At 40.8% G+C, this 20,196-nt stretch overlaps 1 protein-coding gene across 2 annotated transcripts; it reads left to right on the top strand.

The window, feature by feature from the left end:
* The first annotated feature begins 137 nt into the window (after positions 1-137).
* Positions 138-19,720, top strand: LOC137882901 (CSC1-like protein 2). 2 transcript variants are annotated; one of them, XM_068724903.1, is made up of 24 exons: positions 138-466; positions 6,896-7,117; positions 7,272-7,351; positions 9,013-9,054; positions 10,281-10,371; positions 10,515-10,552; positions 10,674-10,816; positions 11,340-11,391; positions 11,491-11,599; positions 11,703-11,773; positions 12,393-12,473; positions 12,600-12,723; positions 13,347-13,480; positions 13,582-13,719; positions 13,991-14,144; positions 14,273-14,379; positions 14,491-14,577; positions 14,694-14,759; positions 14,941-15,103; positions 15,404-15,509; positions 15,687-15,854; positions 15,988-16,103; positions 16,217-16,288; positions 16,693-19,720. In XM_068724903.1, the coding sequence occupies exons 2-24, from the start codon at positions 6,920-6,922 to the stop codon at positions 16,867-16,869; spliced, it is 2,517 nt and encodes an 838-aa protein (XP_068581004.1). In that variant the 5' UTR covers positions 138-466; positions 6,896-6,919; the 3' UTR covers positions 16,870-19,720. The 2 variants fall into 2 exon arrangements, with proteins under 2 accessions (XP_068581004.1, XP_068581005.1); XM_068724904.1 differs by lacking the exon at positions 9,013-9,054.
* Positions 19,721-20,196: the final 476 nt, after the last annotated feature.

The raw sequence follows: 20,196 nt of genomic DNA, 5'->3' as shown, positions 1-20,196 counted from the left end.
TAGAAATACACAAGTATAGAAGCTACACAATGAAGACGACACGGCAATGGCGTATAACTCTAAAGATGTGTCGTCTCTCTATGTGATCTACTTTTATGTACGTCACGCTCTAAACCTGAGTGACTCCCGTCGGACTGGTTGGGTTAGCGATAGTTGTTCCACTGGCTGACAGACAGTGTACACAACCGGAGCAGCTGAGACTTGTCTATCATTAGCAACAACTAGACCGTACGACTGACTACTTACACTTGGTAAGCCCCAGTGTTGTGGCCAGGAAGGTCGACATAAATCTACTCTGATGCGGACATTTGCCGACGGTCGTTAGTTCTTTATACATCCATGCGTTAGGTAGCCTCCACCTGTTATTTGCTACATCGAGAGGTTAGCTAACGTCAACGTTACGGCTGACTGTTAGCTCGTAGAAGCTAACTGTGTTACTTTCTGCCCTGCTGCGTATCATAGCAAGGTAAGTTGTTTTTCTTAATTAACGTGAAGCTGTATTTATTGGTGTTTCAAGACAAATGCGTGTGGTTGTCCTCTACATTTGCAGCAGCTAACCCGTTAGCTGCTGCGCTGGCAAACTTAATACTTGCTGTCAGAACAATACACGAGTAAACACGTTAACATTAGCGTGAGGCTAACTGGTCAGCTGTTAACGAGCTCTAGTCACAGTGAGGTTAGAGTTATTGAACGAGGAGCATTGGGTTAGTAGTGAGGGTTCTAGTTGTTTTTAAATAGATAACTTAACAGTATCTGTGACATTCATTATTATTTTATCGGTTGCGACACTCGAGGCTCAAGCGCTGGACTAAGTTCGCCTGCTTGTCCTCGTCAGGCTCTTGTATGTTTGGTTTGCTGTTTAGTCACTGTTCATATTCTACCATGAATGTTTAAGTACATCATTAGTGAAATGTCAGAATATTTTTTCAAATCATCTCGAAAACTGCTTGGATCTCCACAATGCTCGTCTCTCTGCTGTAGAGACACTGATTGTGTTTTGATGTAAATCAACTTGAAGAGATGTTAGCAATGCAGCCATGGTTTTAATCTAGCTGTAGGATTCATGCCAGTGTTTTTGACACACCTTTTTAGGTAACCAGTACAAGCGAAATAACAGGTTTCACGGTGTTCCACTGACATGGGTTTCATCGTGGCCTGAAGACTACTTGGCTGTGAAAGTTAATGCTCTAAGTACTTCCTTGTGCACAGCCTGTAAAGGGATTATATTAATATTAATCAGTGTTAATATTATGTCCATGAGCCGTGCTGTGGCTCAGTTACATTACTGATGGAAAGCCTCACAAGACTAAGTATCAGTGTGACACACTTCTGCTTATATAGATATCACACAATATCATAAAACACATAGGGACTCACTAGCGTTGACTCCTCTTCAAAGAGTGTATTTGTGCTTTTCTGAAATCAGTACTGTTTTTACATTTTACCACGCTGGAAGCAACGATTGACCATTTTCAGTTGGATTACTTTTTTTTTGTGTGGCATCAATCAATCTCTTGTGGTGTTATTGCTTCATATATCAACTCTGCAACTGTTTGTGATCGTTTAGGTTAAAAAAAACAGTTCAGGTTTACCTTTACTATCAAAAGATGGTAATTTATGTATTAAGATTACTTTTACAGACATGGAGTAATGTAATTCATACAGCAGTGATTAAGAACTAATGTTGTGCTGCTGATTTTTAGATGATGATTTAGTTGCACTTGTGGTCTATTATGGTAATAGTCTTGTATCATCAGCTGTGATTTGTCGTCCATTTAATGTTAATATTGGTATGATCTTTTCTCTATTGTTGAATTTATAATGCTGTAAAACAAATACTAATTATGTACGTATACATTTATATCTGCAGCGAAAGAGACTCCAACATTTAACCTTTTTCCTCATTTCTTTTCTTTTTTACTGTGTGTGTGTGTGTGTGTGTGTGTGTGTGTGTGTGTGTGTGTGTGTGTGTGGTCTTTCCATTCATGTTGTGACATGATTGTGAAACTACTCTATCGTCATGATCAGTGATAATCAAGCTCAGGCACTGAGCAGTTGTCAATGATTTACAGGCTAATATCAACAAGGCTAATGTGTGCAAATCTGCATTATCAGCCATCCGCATTGTTGGAGAATTGATGCCAAGTATGATATTGTGAAGCAATTTTATAAAGCAGCTAATATAAAGCAGGTTTGTGAATTAACAAGAGGAACAGGATTCAAAACTGTGTTTATTCATATTTTGACAAGCAAGTACCATTTACATTTAAACAAATGTATGTAATTACTAGGCCACATGTCGTTGGCACATTTCTTATAGGGTGTCCACCTATTCTTTGAAATTTTCACATTTGCTAATACGTTTATCAGCAAATGTGATAATGGCGACTTGAGCGGGACACATTTATTGAGAGTGGGGTTATGAAGATTGAGTATTTAGTCTGTGTTGTGAAAAGAATGTATGATATCTCTCAACGGTTTCACAGGGTGATTGTATTGAACAAACACTATATCTGTTCTTTGAGTTGCTTTTGCGGACATAAAATTGAACACTTTAATTGTTATTGGAAGTGTAACTTTTAAATGTGTCTTATCTATTTCCTGCAGTGCTTAGCTTGACTTAACCTTTCACATAATCATAAATAACATATTACGTTGAAGGTTTCTGGTCATTATTTGGATTGTAGGATAGTGTGAAAGGGTTAAACATGTATGTGTCCGTCTTTTGTTAAATTAGTTTGTATTTAGTTGGGAAGCAAAGTAGAGCATCTCAAGTTTGAGTTGGCTAACATAATTGATAACCCATTGTTTTAAAGCATTGAACAAAGCCTGTATTTAACTCTTGAAGACGAAAGGAATAACGACTCACACGGGGTTGATTTAAGTGGACACGGTCATGAATATGTGTGCTGTTGCTAGTTGACCCTTTGTTAAGCCCCCCCCCTGCTTCTTCGTCAAGCTGTCAGAGCTGCCATGGAGCCCACACTGTCACTAACTGCACTCCTTGAAGAAATATCACATTTTTGAAAAAGCGATATCAGAGAAATGCAGACAGAAGAGTCAACAATATGCGTTTGAAGGATATATCCAGGATGTAAAACTGATTTGTGTAGCAAAGAAGCGCTGACGCTAGTTAATTAGCTAGTTAGTTCCACAGGTTTTTACGTAGAAACGTAACATTTTAGAAAGCTTTATCTCCTTCCAACCTCTCTGGGTAATGTCTCACTATTTCACAATAATTTACCATGACTAGCTTGAAATCAGCAAAACCAGGCCGAAAATGAAGACAATCTGAAACCATTGCGTGAGAGTCTATGTGGCAGATCCGGATAGTTAAAGGACGCTGGTCGGAGCTGGGCGATGCTACGCTGTTACTGGCCGGTCTGCGTTCAAGGGGCAGGACTTTGCGAAGGGTCCATTGTAGATGGAAAGCATTAGTGTTGTGCAGTTAAAAGGTTTGCATCTGTATTAGCATATAATGAACACGCAGCTGCCTGCATGGACTTGAATGAGCCATTGTGTTGTATTTTCCTTTCATTTGTCTTGTTAGACGTTTGGCTCTGATATTGTTTGTCCAACTAGATAAAGAAACATACACTGTCCCTGACAATTAGACAAACCTCATTGTTCCTCCTGCTTTAGCTGTCGAGCAAACAGCAGACTCCCTCCTGGATGGAGTTTCAAATCGACCAGAATGGATATTCTAGCCCACTGCCTTCATCCCTTTTATGTTTATGTGTATTTTGAGAATGTGTGCCAGACTGATGGTACCATAGCAACTAGCATCAGGTGGAGAGGTGGCTCAGTATTTCTCTGCTGCTGAGTCATGCTCCCACAGTGTGTTAATAAGGATTCTAGACATGGACATTATAATACAATCAAACTAAAAACTACAGTTTGCAATATTGGCTGTTTAACTCTTATAAATTAGCAATCCATTTAATTAACATTAGAATAGATAGCAGATAGGATTTGCAAAAACCAGATCCCAATTTTTATCGGGGCTTAATCATATCACTGACAAATATGTGATTAATATTTCATGCTGCCCAAACTTAATATTTAGGTTGTAGCTACAGCCTTTTAATATTGTTTACCATTTAGAATTAAGGTAATCTTGCATTTATCGCCAGAACAGAAGCAGATTACAAATCTAAGCAGAGTTGTCAGACCTCAATGATGAACAATGTGTCATTCAGTGAGAAACACTGAATGTACACATAACGTTTGCCTTAAAGGGCATCTTTAAGCAGAGACAAATGGCCAGGAAAACAAGTTAAAGGCAAAGGTTAAAACAAGCATTGTGAACAAAGTATCAGGACCCAGCTGACAATAATGCAATCTCGTAATAAACCCCATTTAAAAAAACGTATAGAGCTCAACTTTTGAGTGAAAGTATCGTTGACTCTACTCGGCCACAATTTTAAGCCTAAAAAAAGTTAGGCTTTTATTGTAGTGCTATTGCAATGTATTGTTATGTGTTCATACTGTAGTCCAATCCCTGATACTTAATGCCATATACAAAGACATAACACGGAGAAATGCTATTTTGGTTGCTCTTGTTCACCATGAGTGTTCTTCTAAATGGTCAAAGGGAACCTTAACAGTCATATCTAAATCACTTATTAAACACTTATAAAAACACTAAAAACGCCCTCACTAGGATCTGTTATGCCTTTCACGAATGCAATTAAAGCGTTGAGAATGATTAGATAAAATATAACCTCTGTAGTTTTCAACATTTACATTTTTGTCAAGGTCTGTCTTTTCCTATTGCCTTTTATGTTTTAAAAAAAAAAAAGCGAAAAGCTGCCTCAACTCTTGGATGCCAGCGGCTCTCACAGACTATTTTAATTTTGGGTTAATATTCAACAACGAAAATGAACTCAATATATAGAACGAGTTGAGCGCCCCATGAATGCCTCATGGTGGCATACAGTTTGTCCAACCAGATATTTTTGCTTGAATATTATATTCCTTGATTCATGTTCCCTGACGGTTATTGATGGATACCGTAAAGAGTGACTCGTCACACAAGAAACTAAACAATACTTTCCATGACGCTGACGTTTCAGCCGTGAGGGTGGCTTACTGTACTATCAGTAGCACCTCTAACATAGGTGTTCTAATAACTCGTTTTTGAAATGTGATTAAATGCTTTTCTAGACGTTGGTGTTGAATGTTAAACATCCTGAACCGTGGCAATGGGTCCAGGATGTGCAGCAGTGTTGTTGAAGGCACAGGGGGGTATGTTGTGTCCTCCTTGGGTTGAGACCGGTCCATTTGAACCCTGCGGTCTCTATCGGCTTATTGTTCAGCTCTGGCTGCGTCCCTCTCCAGTGATGTCACACAGCATTCCAGGGAGCGGATAAATGAGTTAGTGTTAGGGCAGATGAGCAGCATCGTGAATGCTGCTGGCAATAGTGGGTCGAAGGGCACAAGTATAGCAACTGTGCGACTGTGCAAACCCACTCGCCAGCACTCACCAGGACACCTACACGCGCCTTCTCCAAAGCCCTTCGTTCATTCAGTCTGAGTGAAATGTGAGTCGTTTTAAGTGTGACAGCCTGTAGATCAGGATAGGTACGTTTTTATGGAGAAGGTACTTCGGTGTTCAGGTTATTTGTCTCAATTTCTTATGTCTTATGAGTCAAGGGGCCACTGTATAGTTTGTTGAGGATTTCCAAAGTGTATGTTGTGACAGGTAATGATTGAATGACTAGTGTTTAATCAAAGCCCTGCCCTCATACTTGTAAGGAAGTTGGAATGGTTTTGTCCATTTCTTGACCAATAGCATCCCTGTGTCACACTTTATTTGTGCCGCAGCAGGAGAGAGGACGATCGGGATTTACTGGGATTCTGGGATTCTTTTGCAACCAGTCTGAATCCTAAATGAAGGGAGCAAACTGCTAAGATCAAGTGTTGGGATCAGGATGTACTATTAAGATACATTTCTAATAGGACGTCTTACTTCTCATACACTATTCATGCTTTGTCACCGTTATACTTTAGGTTGCTTGTTAGGTCCACTGCTTGTTGTTTCTTACTGAAGTTTATCAGAGACCGGAAGGAAAGGTGTAAAGTAACAGGCCACATCTCTTGAGCCTGACTTAGATACACCCAGCTCCTAAACTATTTGCAGTTTAAAGACCCAATGTAATGTGAAAGGGCTTCTCCAGCTTTTCTGCAGCTTTTAGCTCATTTGTTTTGGTCCATCAACCCAAACAGACTGCATGGTTGAGTTACTGTTCTCATCAAACCCAATACATGACTGTACGCAGCAGTGTCTTATCAAACAAGTTCAGGCAACCCAAGTGTACGCTACATGCCTACGACAAAACAAATGATTCAGTACATTCCACGGGACTGTGACTAGATATTTTTTCAGGTGTTAGACTGAATCAGACCTAAAAGGAGAGTGTATTTTGTATTTCAATGTCTCCGATGCAATGCCTGTTTCTCTCGGTTGGCTGGGTGGGGATTTGGCACTGAACATCTGTTTTGTACCTAAACACCAAGGTGTTCAGAGTGTACATTTTTACTCACTACAGATATTTTCCCCTGAATTCAGAACAAAGTTGAACTGTGTGTCATTTGCACATGGAGTGGCCACGAACAAGGAACAGAAAGTTTATAATAGTTCAAAACATGCAGGTTTCAGTTGTCATGCATGTGGTGAAAAGCAACAGCATGTGACTAGTGACGGGGCTGAAATGTGAGCCTTAATAGACAGAAGTTCTTCTTCTTCTTCTATTCATTTCTGTCTAAATACTGGGGGAGGTTACTCCTCACAATTTGTCCATGATAGCCACATACAGTGCAACCAGTTATACTAGAACGCAATAGTTTTAAGGAGCATACTAAGTGTTCAAAGTCTTGTTTCTCTTTTTTCCAGGTTGTCAAGATGCTGCAGTGAGTAATGCACCGAGTGCTCATATTAATAATGGCCATCTGGGGGGCGCAAGGATGCCCCAATTCAGAGAGCTGCCCGCCGCTGCAGACCAATGTCACCTCCAAGGACTTCTGTTACAAGGCTCGAATCCGCAGTACAGTGCTCCAGGGCTTGCCTTTTGGTGGGGTGCCTACTGTCCTCGCCCTCGACTTCATGTGCTTCTTGGTGAGTCCTTCTGTCATGTTTCTTCACAACTGTCAGAATTGAGATAAAACTCTTCAAGGAATGTGTTTTTAACTGAGAAGCACCTTCAAGAAGTTCTTTAACTTTTGTATTTTCTGTAATATAAATAAAGGGACTGTTTGTTGTGTACTTCTAGGGGCTGCTGGTTGTGTTCTCCTTCTTGAGAAAAGTAGCATGGGACTATGGACGCCTCGCACTGGTGACTGACGCTGACAGGTAATTTAAAACTAGTAATCTAGACTGGGGGGGGGGTCCAGTACCAGGGCTTGGTTCAACTGGTTGAAATTATATGTTTACATCACAGTTTCTTTATGAATGTTACAAGTGCTGAATACACAGTAGTGATTAATGGTTAATATTCAGTACATGCCATTGTCCAAAGGTAACTACTTGGGAAAGGGTGCTAATATAAATAACCTTCCACGATATTTTCTTTTCAGGTAAAATAATTAATTGTACATTTTTCATAAAAAATGTCACTTAGTTTTTAGAGCTTTGTGATAACTTAAAATGTTCTCCCTCTGCACAGTAGTTTGCAATCTGTAGAGAAGCGCAAATTAAATGATCTGCTCAACATCTTGATAATTGATCATCATGTGATGTCAGGCTAGTAACACACAGTTGCTGGAGAAATAAGCATGTTGCCCAGGTTTAGACGGGACTTTCTGTAGAGCCAGTGCGGCAAGCAGCAAATCAGGAACTGAGCTTAATGCCTCTACTTACAGATTCCTCGGTAGGCATTGATATAATTTACTTATACTTAAAATATTAACGTTGGACAAAAAGGGCACAATATGAAAAAAGCCTTGTCGGCATTTAAGCTTTATTGCACTTGGTGGCGGTTCATTGTGGATGCTAGACTTCTGGGGGTGGAGTTTGATTTCTGACGGAAGCAGGCATCACAAGGATGGTTCTCCAGACGGGAAGTCAGTGTCAGCGGTTTCCCATTTGTAATCGCAATAATGCATGCTTTATGTTGTTACACGGTTTGTTCACTTTGACACAGAAAGGCCAGACTGTTAGAATAAACCTGAAATGGAGTGAAAAAGGAAGAAATGATTAGTAACTTTGTTATTAATTTAAATACCCTTTTAGATCTATTTCCAAGAACACTTTAAAGCCACTGTCTGCATCCAAGCTGTGGACTGTAGTTATTGTATGATGCAATGCTTCCAGATATATTGGGATAATTTGAGACTGATGTCTGGACCCTGATCAAATAACGAGAATCGTTGTGGAAGCAGTCAAAGAGGCGCCTGTCAACAACGACGGCTCATTTTTAAACTTTGAGGTGAAAAACATGAGTGAGTTAGGGAGAGAGGGGGCTCAGACCTCGCTGCAGACCTCTTCAACTGTGAATCCTTGAACATGCGAGACACAGTGCTCCATCACCTACATCCCCCTGCTGTGTTTGTGTGATGTTGCAGCTTCACTATTTTTGCAGCTGCATGTGAGCAGAGAGTGGGGCTGCAGCGTGGTGGGAGGATGGGAGGGGGGTTGCCGCGTGGGAGACTTTTGTAAGGAAATGTAGTTTGTTATCTCATGACACTGTGCTGCCTTGAGATCAACGTGCGTCTTTTAAACATCTGAAATGCTAACTAGGTAGCTTGATTATTAATCATCAAAAAAATGGTGTATAAATCTAATGTTTCTTTTGCTCCAGCTACGTAAGCTTCTCATGAGAGGGTTATTATAGCATAGGCCATAAATGCAATTAAATGGTTGTATAATGTATACCAGAATAAACAGAAACCTTCATTGGTATGCCTGTGGTGTAAAATGCCTTTCCAGTTTTTCTCTGAACCAGCAGCCTTACTGGCCAACAGGGCCATTTCCTCTCAAGCTGAATGGTTTTGTTTTGCTTTTCTGTTCACCAGAAGAGTGGATCAACGGTACAGTCGCCTGGATGATCGGGAATAGTATGTTTTCTCTACATATCATAGGCTCACTGCCTTTTCCTTCTCTCCTTTCCTGACTCTGTAGTTAACTCATAACTCTTGTCCACTCTGCCCAGGCCGCTGTGGGTTTCAGCCTGTTTTTCACTCTTGATGGTTTAGATTTTTCTTCCTCCTCTTCCAGGCGTTTCCCAGGGCCATGCTCCTAATTATTCTCCCTCTCCATGTTTGTTCTTGTGTGCGCCTATCCTCTCTCACTGTCCTAATCAGATCTGTGTGTTAATCTGTGTGTTGCCCTCTTTATGAAGCGCGGACTTCTTAGGTGTGAGCGCACCTCATGAGCTGCACAGACAGGATGCTTACAGGGAGAGGTAATGCTTCCCTGTTGTTGTTCATGTACAGGCCCTAACACGGTGCAGTTACAGAACATCCTGTCTACTAGAGCTGAAGAAGAGCCATTCTGACTTCTCAGAGGAATGTGCGAGAGGAGGCCTGATGGTGGATTACAGCTGCAGGCTCTCTCCTCATTCCATTAGAGAGCTATTAGAGCCCTGCGTGACGTCATCCTTTCATGTAGTATTGAACACTGAACCAATGTTGGAATTCCAGCAGAGCCTGGGTTCTCTTCATATTTTCCAGTTATGCATACATTGACATGACCTCCCCGGGGAGTGCAATCACACATGTATACAGTATCTACTAAAGTCTTGATGCTGCGTTGTGTCCAAGAGAACCTGTGGCTCTGCTGGACAAACTCCATAGATCTGCCTCTTTATAATCCCTGGGTTTCTGTTGTTTCCTCTGTGAAGATTCTTTTCTGTAGAGCCTCGCCTTCTAACCCTTTTTATCACAACCTTTCCTTTGGCAATGATGGTGTACTCAACCTGTGTAAAGTAGACTCCTAATGCTGCATGAAATGTGTCTGCAGAGATTCTTCCTGTGGTTGACTGGTTAACCAACTCAAATCAGGAAAAACAGCGGTGAATCTCTTCAGTCCATTTCAGGGTGTGTGTGTGTGTGTGTGTGTGTGTGTGTGTGTGTGTGTGTGTGTGTGTGTGTGTGTGTGTGTGTGTGTGTGTGTGTGTGTGTGTGTGTGTGTGTGTGTGTGTGTGTGGTCAACTTTTCCACACTGATGGTAACCCTGTTGTCCTGAGAACATAAAGAACTAACATCGCCTCATGGTAGGTGGTGATGTTAGGTAGATGTGTAACATCATGCAAATGCAATGTGTTGTGTTTTTCTGCATACAGCGTGGCCTCTGCCATGACATCAGATACAGCTGAACGCTATGAGCGCCTCACTTCTGTCTCCAGCTCTGTGGACATTGATCAGAGAGACACAGTGAGTATGCCGTTGTTCTTACAGGATTAAGTATAGTGTCCTGTCATCTATATGGGGATATACTGTCTGTTTCATATTATAACTATTACACCTTTAATTTCTCTGATCTCTCTCTCTCTTTTTTATTTTTTTATTTTTTTTAGGGCTTCTGCTCCTGGCTAACTGCCATTTTCCGCATCAAGTGAGTCAACCGACAAGCCACATATAGGAAATTAGAACAATTGGTGGAACACTGATTAAACTGAGTATGGAACGTTCTGTTTTGAATTGCAGTTGACTTTGTTGATGTGTTCTCTGTATAGGGATGAGGAGATAAGGGAGAAGTGTGGTGAGGATGCAGTACATTACTTGTCCTTTCAGCGCCACATCATCGGCCTGCTGGTAGTGGTGGGCGTGCTGTCAGTGGGCATCATCTTGCCCGTTAACTTCTCGGGAAACCTACTTGGTGAGTCCATTTGAATTTACTTCCAGGGGATCTTTAGACATTTTGAGATTACTTGTATTTTTTGTATTAGTTTTGCTGTCAATGTTTAACAAGGTGAGGCTCCTTGTTGTCTTTGTGATTTTGACAAAAAATTCCTTCTCATGAATAAAAGTATACAAAGCTTTGCAAACTTCTTTAGCATGTCGGTCCAAACAATTGCTAACGTTTAAAAAAAAATAAAAAAGGAATGAGAACACACTAAGTAAATGTGTTGAATGAATCATACTTTGATTTTGAGAAATCTGACAATTTTTTTTTTTTCTCCTGTGACTAAATGGTTTCACGTGCTTCAGACTTATGGCAACTATATTCATTAATTCATGGACACTTGGTGTCAGGGACATTCATTGGCTACCCTGACCCTCAATCATGATTCTTATTCATTGTTTCTCTTTGGACTGTGGAGCACCGTGAGCTGCAAGTAGGCAGCAGAACTTCTGGTGACTGACGAGTGATTGTCTTGTTTCTTTTATTTTTTCCACAGAAAACGATGCCTATAGTTTTGGGCGAACTACTATAGCAAATTTGAATGCAGAGTGAGTCATTTTATACCGTCACTTTATTATATTTTATACTGTGCTTTGAAGCCTTATGTTGAGTCTTCACTTTCTAATTTGTACCCTTTATTTCCTCAGTAATGCACTACTGTGGCTGCACACCATCTTTGCATTTCTCTACCTGTTACTAACGGTGTACAGCATGCGGCGGCACACCTCCAAGATGCACTACAAAGAGGACGACCTGGTGGGTGACATGGCTTCACAAAATGGCTGTTTTATTCACTGCTTGTACACACACGGGTCTGAATTGTGTTGCTAATTACTTCCCTGTCTTCATTTCCATGCAGGTGAAACGCACTTTATTTGTCAATGGAATCTCCAAATACGCAGAGGAATCTGAGATAAAGCAACACTTTGAGTAAGCAGCCGTCAGGATCAGTGGTATCCTGGCTCCACTGTTAATATCTCACAATGCTTAAATTTGTCCACTTCCAAAAAAGGTCTAGTACACTGCTCTGTCAAAATGGCGGTAAGCTGTGCAGTAACTGTATTAAGGTGTATGAGAGCCGTGCCTTTCCCTGTTAAAAGCAGCTGTCTTGTGCTGGCCCCTATGGCTGGGGTCAGACAATGACGGGCCTATATGTGTAATTGTTTATAATAGAAGCCAGATGAGCAGGGTCACGCAAGTCATGTGTCAAGATGGTTGAAGACTGAGGATGGGGTGTTTGGCTCAACTCCTACTTAGCCAAATGTTGTTAATCAAAATCGAATCTTTGCTCCTGCACCACAAAAACACCTCCAAACCTGAGTACCAAAAATAAAAGAAAGATGAAACTTCCACTGTAAAAAAATTATGTGACGAAGCCGTTAACTGTTGGTGGCTGTTGCGTTCATATATATTTTTTGGGACTAATAGTTATTCTAATGTGGTAGAGATATGTCATCTCCTGTAAATACACTTTGCTGTTGTTGTCAATATGTGTAAGTTGAAAGTGATCCAGTCTTTGACTTTCTCCCTCCCTGCTCTTCTTTCATAGGCAGGCGTATGAAAACTGTGCTGTACTGGAAGCACGTATCTGTTACAATGTGGCCAGGCTGATGTATCTGAACTCTGAAAGGTATGTTTTGTCCATAATTGCATTTTGGGATGTATTTGTGAAGTGTTGCATTGGCTCCAGGACCCGGGCTTGTTTCAGTGAAGTAGCCCCTCTTATAGTCTGACACAGCTGATGTTTTGCATGCAGGAAGAAGACCGAGCGCAGCAAGAAATTCTTCCTTGACTTGCTGGCCAAGGAGCACATTACAACCATGATCAATCCAAAACCCTTCGGACACCTTTGCTGTTGCATCATCAAAGGCTGTGAGCAGGTCAGAATGATATACCGTCGCTAGATCTTAAAACAACACACTCCTGAAATGTATTTACAAGCCGATACTAACAGTAGTTTGAGGGGAAGATAAAGAAGCATCTATCTGATTTTACAGTCCACTTATAGATTAATTTGAAGAATTGGGGATACGCTGAAAAAAACATATAAGCAATGTAACACACAGGTACCTGCTCCTGGAGAAGGCACCAAACCATATATTATAACCTCCTTAGTAAACCACATCTATCATAATGTAGCCTGTTGGTGTTTTAGTCACACAAAACTCCCTGAGCTAACTTTTCCAAATGTGGCTGTACATTACAAATAATAAAAAAGAAAAAACATTTAAAATGACACTGAAAATATTAAAAACTCAAATAAAATCACTACGAACACCTAAATGGATAAAATGTACTCAATATAATAATGGTTTCCTCATTCAGTGAGTGTCTTTTTATGCGATTCTTACATCTACAAAAGCAAGCTATAGTTTGAGTTGATATTTATACAATTATGAGATGATCATATACTCGACCTTGTGTATTAAGTGCTATTTACTAACTGCAATGTAAGATAATCAAAAATCACAGACTTTGATTTAGATTTCCTTGTCCTCCACAGGAAGAGGCAGTGGGTTACTATACCAAACTGGAGGCCCAACTAAAAGAAGACTACAGGAAGGAGAGAGACAAGGTTAACAGGAAGCCCTTAGGAATGGCCTTTGTCACCTTCCAGAATGAATCCATAACTGCCACGTAAGTATATTTACAGGTGGTAAAATCTGTGATATATTTTTTTTTAATTTACAGATTATTTGGTAACGTTGTCTGTTGTCTGGATGAATGTTTCTCATCAGAATCTTGAAAGACTTTAATGCTTGCAAGTGTCAAGGGTGTCGGTGTCGTCGGGAGCCCAAAAGCTCTCGATTAAACGCCACGCTCCACACACACAACTGGACTGTCAGCTACGCCCCTGATCCGCAAAATGTCTACTGGTAAGAACACATTCAGGTCACGTATTCTGTCCGCAAAAATGGCCCAAATAGGGTGAATACATTTTGGCAAGATAAAAGTACTTGATGCCCAAAGGGAATTCTACAAATGCACACTTAATGCTCTTAATATCACGCTGAGGAATAATTAGACTTCATTCCACTTTGAAGAGACTTTCTCACTCAGCAGTATCGGTTTGCTGGCCAGCTGTGTCCATAACTGCGGGTCATCGGCGAGTGTCGATCTAACCGCTACATAACCTTCATCCCACAGGGAGCATCTGTCAGTGGGAGGATTCTTCTGGTGGATCCGCTGCCTAATCATCAACATTGTCCTCTTCCTCCTCCTCTTCTTCCTCACCACCCCGGCCATCATCATCTCCACAATGGACAAGTTCAATGTTACCAAACCAGTCGAGTACCTAAATGTGAGTGTTTTATTTATGCCGAGTGTTCCAATGCAAGTCATCACAAGTCTGCGAGCTGTTGCGGAGGCAATAAGGATTCACCTCTCAATTCTTGACACATGTCCATGTCTATCTGATCTGTCCTTCAGAATCCAATCGTCACTCAGTTCTTCCCCACCCTCCTTCTGTGGTCCTTCTCCGCCTTGCTTCCTACCATTGTCTACTATTCTGCCTTCTTTGAAGCCCATTGGACCCGGTAAGGTTCACACTTTCTGCAGTCAACGATTCAAACATATCAGAGTCATGTTGTTTCTATTCCCATTCGAGGTTCAGGTTGAATGTGTAAATATTTCCTTTGGCCTTACAGGTCAGGAGAGAACAGGGCCACAATGCATAAATGCTACACTTTCTTGATCTTTATGGTCCTGTTGCTGCCTTCCCTAGGACTCAGCAGGTAAAGGACGTTGTTGGTTTCTGCCCTGCAACTCAATGAAATGTAAAGCTTTACATGAATTCATTTTTGGCAGCCTAGATATTTGAACTAATTCCTTTCTTCCTTTCCGTTTGCAGTTTGGATGTTTTCTTCCGCTGGCTTTTTGACAAAAGATTCTTGGCGGATGCTAAAGTGAGATTTGAGTGAGTATCGTGATTTTACGGACGTTTCAATACAACTCGGAACAAAGCAGAACAGGGCGAAATGTGAATGAAACTTATTCAATTAATTTGCAATAAAATTGGCTTCTGCAATAATCCTTTTTCAAACTTCAATGTGAGTCTGACTTCAGTCTTTGAGTGATACTATTTCTTTGCTCTTTAGGTGCGTGTTCCTTCCTGACAATGGAGCCTTCTTCGTGAACTATGTCATTGCGTCTGCATTCATTGGTAATGCCATGGACCTGCTGAGGATCCCCGGTCTACTTATGTACATGATCCGCCTCTGCCTGGCTCGCTCTGCAGCAGAGAGGAGGAACGTCAAGAGGGTTAGTGTGTCCTCTGCTTACCAAGTTGACGTAATCAATGGGTCCATGTCCCATTAAGTCGTTAGGTTTAAGATTTAACAGCTGGGTGTAACTGATCTCTAACAAAAACATTTCCCCTGACAGAAGCCAATTCATTCTTTCATCGTGGTGCACATGAATAAGCCAATTATGAAGCTAAATAAAGATCAGAAAACCAGGACTTTGTTTCTTATCTTAAATCAGCTTCACATGATGGATGTTGAAATTAGGGTGTTTAAGATTTTTGATTTTCTTTAATATCATGTCATTGTGCCTTCATAGCACCAAGCTTATGAGTTCCAGTTTGGGGCAGCTTATGCCTGGATGATGTGTGTCTTCACTGTGGTAATGACCTACAGCATCACCTGCCCAATCATCGTCCCTTTTGGTGAGTTCAGTGCCCTACTGGGGTTACTGTACAAGATAGTGCACTTATTGAATTACTGCAGGAGAAACACAGAGAGGCCTGGCAGCATTCAGGTGCTCTGTTCTTTTGTACAGAAGCTTATCAGCAGGCCTAATTGGATTAGTCCCACTAATTGTTTTGTCTCCCTTCTCTGCGCAGGGCTGATGTACATGCTGCTCAAACACCTCGCAGACAGGTACAATATGTACTACGCCTATCTGCCATCCAAGCTGAGCAAGAAGATCCATTCTGGAGCGGTCAACCAAGTGGTGGCTGCGCCTATTCTCTGTCTCTTTTGGCTCCTGTTCTTCTCCACTGTCCGCTCTGGTGAGACGAGGACTCCATCTACAGGCCACTAATGTCCTAACACGTCCCCATATTCATTTGCAGTGTCTGCCACTTTGGTCTGAAGCATTGTAAAGTACAAGCTCCTGATAAACCTCCACTTTCTCTCCCCCAGGCTTTTCAGCTGCCACATCCATGTTCACGTTCATAGTTTTGATCATCACAATCATCATCTGCCTATCTCACGTCTGCTTCGGACACTTTAAATATCTAAGTGCTCACAACTACAAGGTAATAAGATATACGTCCATGCGTTCATGTTATTCATGTCTTCTAAATTCACTGGTATTTGTGACCAGTATTATATTCAGCTGCTTATGTTAAATACATGTTTTCTGTCCTAGATTGACACCCAGGCAGTGGACGGGTTGGAGAATGGCCGTCCAGTGTGCAGTTCTGCCGCCAACAAGGCAGCCGTAAGTATTCAGTCATGTTTGTTTTATAACTATATGAGCCTCAAGATCAAACAATGGAAAGAGCTTGTAGCTTGTTGTTTTTTTTCCTCAACTTCAGCAATGCTTGTTGACCTTGTTGTTGTTCACTTAACTTAAATGGCTGCTTTTGGTTTGCTGTTGATTTTATTAATCGCATAGTCAATCTGTTGCTCAGTAACAGCCTTGGACTTGCAAGAGTGTTAGTTATTATTTATAAGTTAAATAGATCTTTACATATACATTTTTTCCTGCTAAAACATTTTTAAAGCAAACTGTTAGTGTGCACAGTGTGAATCAACCTTTTTATTGTAAGGAGAACTTATCATGAATCATAAAATGGATATCAAACTTTAACATTCTGTCTCATTTCATTGTCTCGCCCACAGCAAATGTACATTGCTCAGGTACTTCAAGACCCAAACTCAGAGGAGGCTGGTTCAGGCAGTGGCGAGGACGGCCAGGGTTCCTCGCAGGACGAGGAAATAATCAATGTCGAAAATGGCCTGAATGAGGACTTCCAGTCCGGGGAGGACAGCCTCATCGATAATGAGGTTCGACACTGATACTGCCTGGAGCAAAAAAAAAAATCTCCTGAGTTTTCCTTGAGGAGTGCACTGAATATGTGAATTAAACTAGGAACCAACAGTTCTGCAAAGTATCTCAACCTCCATGGAGGGACTTGACACTAACATAAGCACACGTTCTACTAAGGATTGGATGGATTGTTGCTCAAGGACTCCTGCATTTTCTTCACTGGATCTCACCAAACCACATCTTCTGTCTGTATACCTGCAGAGGGAATCTACTCTGACAATGCAAGGCCCGCAACATCCTTCTGCCCTGTTAAAGCTGAGGCAAATCCCCCCAAAAAAGCTGCACATGGACCCATGAAAGAAAGACACTAATGCACAAATGAAGAATAGCCTTGTTTTGTAAGGGAAGTGATGTTCTCTCTGTATTTTCTTTAAACATGATTGCACTTGAAAGAGAGGACCTGTCCCATAAGCTCGAGTTTCACTAGGGTACTGTAGTCCAGCATGCCTTCAAGTTCAAATGGTGGAGGGATTTTTCTAGAATCCTTTGCCAGTATCTCTAATTGTCTGCACTAAATGCTTCCCCTGAATAAGCAGCTGATGCGAGAGGAGATGTCCACACCACCAGACAGCTTGGTCTGTGCAGATGTGATGGTCTCAAAATGGTTCTTCCAATTCCATAAAAGCCTTTTTAAAAAAAAAAAAAGGAGAAATCACTGCTACTAACACTCCTGGACGCTTTTGACACTATACAGCTACAAAACTCTGGATCTGTAAAATAGCCTTTTTTGACATGGTATTTATTTGAAGGCATTGCATTTTAAATGCTATCAAGCTTGATACATCCCTGAACTGTGGAATTCGGGTCTACACTACATTGAATATGATCTTTTTGGCGTTCAGGCTCTGAACATTGGGTGGGGGGTGGGGCGGGGGGCGACTGCTGTTGAACTGCTGCTACTGATGCTGCCCCCTGTAGGGGGAAGTCCTTGCATGACTGCTGCAGGAGGACTGGAGGCCAGGAGCCTGCCGATCCTTCTGTGTTGCTCAGAGGATGGAAAGAAAGGCCTTTTTTGGGGGGTTTTCTGGGTCAGCTTCACATGATACTCATTGTGACTGGTTCTCTTTATCTGTTGTTTTTTGTTTGTAACTTTTTGTCCATAAGTTTACGTCATTATGTCGAGATTTTGAAATTAGCATTCAGTGTAGGTGGCTACAGGTCCTCTCCATTTTCATCATGTAGGTAGCTGCTCCAGTGGTCATTGAGCAGTGTAACGTTTTTCCATTTGCAATTACTCAATACGTAGTCGTAGATTGTTTAACTCAAATTGTGCAATTTTGGTGGTAACATATCAGACAGGCGAGGCCACTTGAGAGATGTCCACATCTACTTAAAACTTTAAGTATTATGTTATTGAATACTACTATGCCCCTGCCATTGAAATCAAAATGGAATATATATTAATTATGTTCATTCTTGACTTTATGAAATCATTGTTTCCCCCCGCAGTTGTACATTCCATTTGCAGATCCAGTTGTCAGGCCTGTGACAGAGCAATAGTATTGTACTACAACTCCATACTTGATCTTGATCTGCCTCAGCCATATGAAGCGAAACACATACTTAAACAATACAAACAGCAAGTAACAAATAATAATGTGAAACAAAGTGCCCTCACAGCTATGACCGTACTCAGGATTTATCAAGCTTCTTGTTACCGTCATTTCATTTCTCTCTGAGTCAAGACAACACTATGAGCTGTCCCATTAAACATAAAGAAGATTGTTGGCAAACGTGGACAAGTGATGCAGACAAATTACCACTACAGTCTGTCACTGTGGACCAGTTATTGTTGTTGGGCCATAATAATGATCATGTATTATCCAGCTGCTCACAGAACTACTGTGTGAAATGTGCACTAATCTTACTTTCACTGATATGATTGACGGAGAAGGGCACACCCCTTGTGGGTGTAATGATGACAACTAAACTGTTTCCATAATTTGTCCATGGGTATATTGGCACCACAAATGGGTTTATCATTATGGTACTAACAAGAGAATTGTTTGACACCATTGAGTCTGGTGCTCTTCTAGTCATGACGGGGTGGTTTTATTTTTATTTTTTTATACCTCTGTGATGTCTTTAAATCTCTGAATGTGTCCTGTCAAAATAACACCCAAGGTCCATCTCTGAGGGAGATACTTGAATGTCTCATGTTGTCTAACGACACTAAGTGTTTAAATGCAGAATGTAGGTTAATTCCGCAACTTTTGGTAAGTTGAAAGTGGCTATAGCAATAGTGTGATGGTTGTATACACAGCCTCAATAGGATGGTTCACTAGCTAACCACAAATGATAAGTTTTGTACTTATAATTTATACATAGATCTTACTGGTGTCCAGAGCCATGGCATGGCGTACCATTTGGGAACATGATCTACATTTGTCAGTCTGATGGTTGCAATGATTTCCAGTAGTCTTTTTTTCTAACTGCTCATGATGAATCCTTTTATTTTAGTTTATCTTCATAAGATCTGTACAGATAGTGGGACTCATTGAAAATATATGGATTGTTTTTGTAAACAGCCAAGCACTTTCTAATAGAAGTTCTCAGCTTGTTTCTACAGTGTGCTCAGAATGGGTAGTAAAATGTATCTGTGTCTCAACTCTGTGCACAATTAGAATGTGTTTGTTTGTGTGCTTTGACTTTTTTATAGTTTTACATTTTTCTAGATAGGAAGAGTAACTATAGCAGATCTCAGCATTTGACCGTCTCATTTTCTTATTCTTTCCAAAGGGCCGTCAGTAACAGATATATTGTACTCCCTCCCCCAACCCCACCCCAGGTCTTTGAACAATAAATCTGTATTTAATCATGTTTATTGACGATGTTTGTTTTTAACTATAGTCACTTAAAGCAATGAAATAATACATATTCCTCTCTCACAAAAAGTTAAATTATTAAACAATAGAACATTTAATTCAACACAATCAGTGTTTTGCTGCTACAGACTTACTTGGTCTTGTCGTTTGTGACTACTAAAAGCATTAGCTGTGTTCAAATCGCTACACTAATACAGCATATACTGTTAGTGTTGTGCAAAACAAACATATTTAACAGAAAATTATCCAATGCATGCAAGTCAACATTTGATAGACACCATACTGTGACTTCCAGTGTCACTGCCAAGTGAACCTTACAAAAAGCCTGAATTGTCACCACCATACCGTCTATGGTCACTACTATGCACAGTTTATTTTTTTCCAGCTGTGAGCAACTGTGAGGAAAAAATAAAGATCCTGTAAGTCATTATAATGAGATAGTCTAAAGATAGACTTAAAATGTGAAGCAGT

The sequence above is a fragment of the Cebidichthys violaceus genome, unplaced genomic scaffold, assembly GCF_023349555.1.
Source record: "Cebidichthys violaceus isolate CVI_PGR_0920_01 unplaced genomic scaffold, fCebVio1.0.p SCAF_10, whole genome shotgun sequence".
Lineage (NCBI taxonomy): Eukaryota > Metazoa > Chordata > Actinopteri > Perciformes > Stichaeidae > Cebidichthys > Cebidichthys violaceus.
Note: the sequence above shows the minus strand (reverse complement) of the source record. Positions and strands in the feature narration are given on the sequence as shown.